At 44.4% G+C, this 1,683-nt stretch overlaps 1 protein-coding gene across 1 annotated transcript; it reads left to right on the top strand.

Annotated features, from left to right (window-relative positions):
• Window positions 1–3: 3 nt before the first annotated feature.
• LOC110035221 (primary amine oxidase-like) lies at window positions 4–1,564 on the top strand (the record flags this gene model as incomplete). The annotated part of the gene is made up of 2 exons (XM_020739453.1): window positions 4–740; window positions 1,147–1,564. Coding segments are annotated over 2 exons (1,140 nt in total), but the record flags the coding sequence as incomplete, so codon positions are not given.
• Between the last annotated feature and the right edge of the window lie 119 nt (window positions 1,565–1,683).

A 1,683-nucleotide genomic window follows, 5' to 3' on the forward strand; every position in this document is an offset into this window, starting at 1 on the left:
CTTCTCAGCTTGCTCTGCCTATCATTGGGTCATCCGCACCCGCTTGATCCACTCACGCCCTCTGAAATCTCCGCCATCCGCAGCATCATCAAATCCTCTCCGCTCGGCTCCTCCATGAATTCAAGCACGGGCTTCCACTACGTCGGTCTGGAAGAACCCGACAAAGCAACCTTCCTCTCATGGAAGTCCAGGCCTGCCGCCCACCCCATCCTTCCTCGCCAGGCATTCGTAATACTGCGCTCCGGCGGCCAAACCCATGAGCTCTACATCGACATCGCCAACAACTGTATCGCGTCGCAGCACGTGCGCTTGGGAAATGGCTACCCACTGCTTAACATGGAGGAGCAGGATGCTGTGTTATTGCTACCCTTCAACTACACTCCCTTTGTGGAGTCTGTGAAAAGGAGAGGGGTTGAGCTAAGCGACATCATCTGCAGCACATTCACCATTGGGTGGTACGGCAAGAAGGAAGGGCGGAGACTGATCAAGCTGCAGTGCTTTGTGGCTGGCGAAACGCCTAATATTTATATGAGGCCTCTCGAGGGGATAACAATGTTGGCTGATTTGGAAGCCATGGAAATTATGGAGTACAAGGACCGTTTCATTGTTCAGGTGCCGGCGGCGTCTGGGACGGACTACAGGGCTTCGAGGCAGATGCCACCCTATGGGCCAAGAGGGAAGCAGGTGGTGGTGGCGCAGCCGGAGGGGAAGGGCTTTATAATCAATGGCAACATAGTCAGGTCATTAAACCAGCTCCATCTCTCGTTCTTCAAACAGAGCAAAACAACCAAAGGTTTATTCCATCGGTTGGCACCTGGCAGGCTGGCAGCTAAAGTTGGCTGCATAATTTAATAATCAATTTTAATCTTTATTTATAAATATTACATAAACTGAGCCATCTAAATAAACAATTTAGTATTTATTTATAAATTAGATGAACTATACATTATTATTGTATCCATTCACCAGCCCTCTTAAACTTATACTTAGTAAGAAAAAAATGGCTTTTTTTTATCAATACAAATTTCAAATACATTACATTAAAATAGGAAAAAATACACATAATCATTCACACATACACTTAATATTTTCTCTTAAATTAGACAACTATAGAATATTTTTAACTAAACTGGATTTGTGGAACAGATGGGCAAACTGGGCTTTCCATGTGGGATTTGATACTCGGGCTGGTATGGTGATATCCGATGCCTCAGTCGCTGTCGAGAATGGGGAGAGAAACAAATATCGTAGCGTTCTCTACAAAGGATATGTCTCGGAGGTGCATGTACCTTATATGGACCCATCGGAGGAGTGGTATTTCAAAACATTCTTCGACAATGGAGAGTACGGGTTCGGGCCACTATCATCTTCCCTTGTGCCGATGATTGACTGTCCGTCCAACGCCGAGTACATGGACGGCTATTATGCTAATGGCGATGGCTACCCGGTGCTGATTCCTAAGGTCTTCTGCATCTTTGAACGCTATGCAGGGGACATATCTTGGCGCCATACAGAAATGATGCTTCCAGAAAAGGTGGTAAGGAGCTAATTTATGAGCATTTTCTAAGAAAATAAAAATTACTAATCATGCATCAATAAAATAACTTCCATTAAAAATTTTTTATGAGATGAAAATATGATCCAATATCAATGGTGCTGAATTATCTAGAAGTTGGCATTTTT

This window comes from Phalaenopsis equestris, unplaced genomic scaffold, assembly GCF_001263595.1.
Source record: "Phalaenopsis equestris unplaced genomic scaffold, ASM126359v1 Scaffold196841, whole genome shotgun sequence".
NCBI lineage: Eukaryota > Viridiplantae > Streptophyta > Magnoliopsida > Asparagales > Orchidaceae > Phalaenopsis > Phalaenopsis equestris.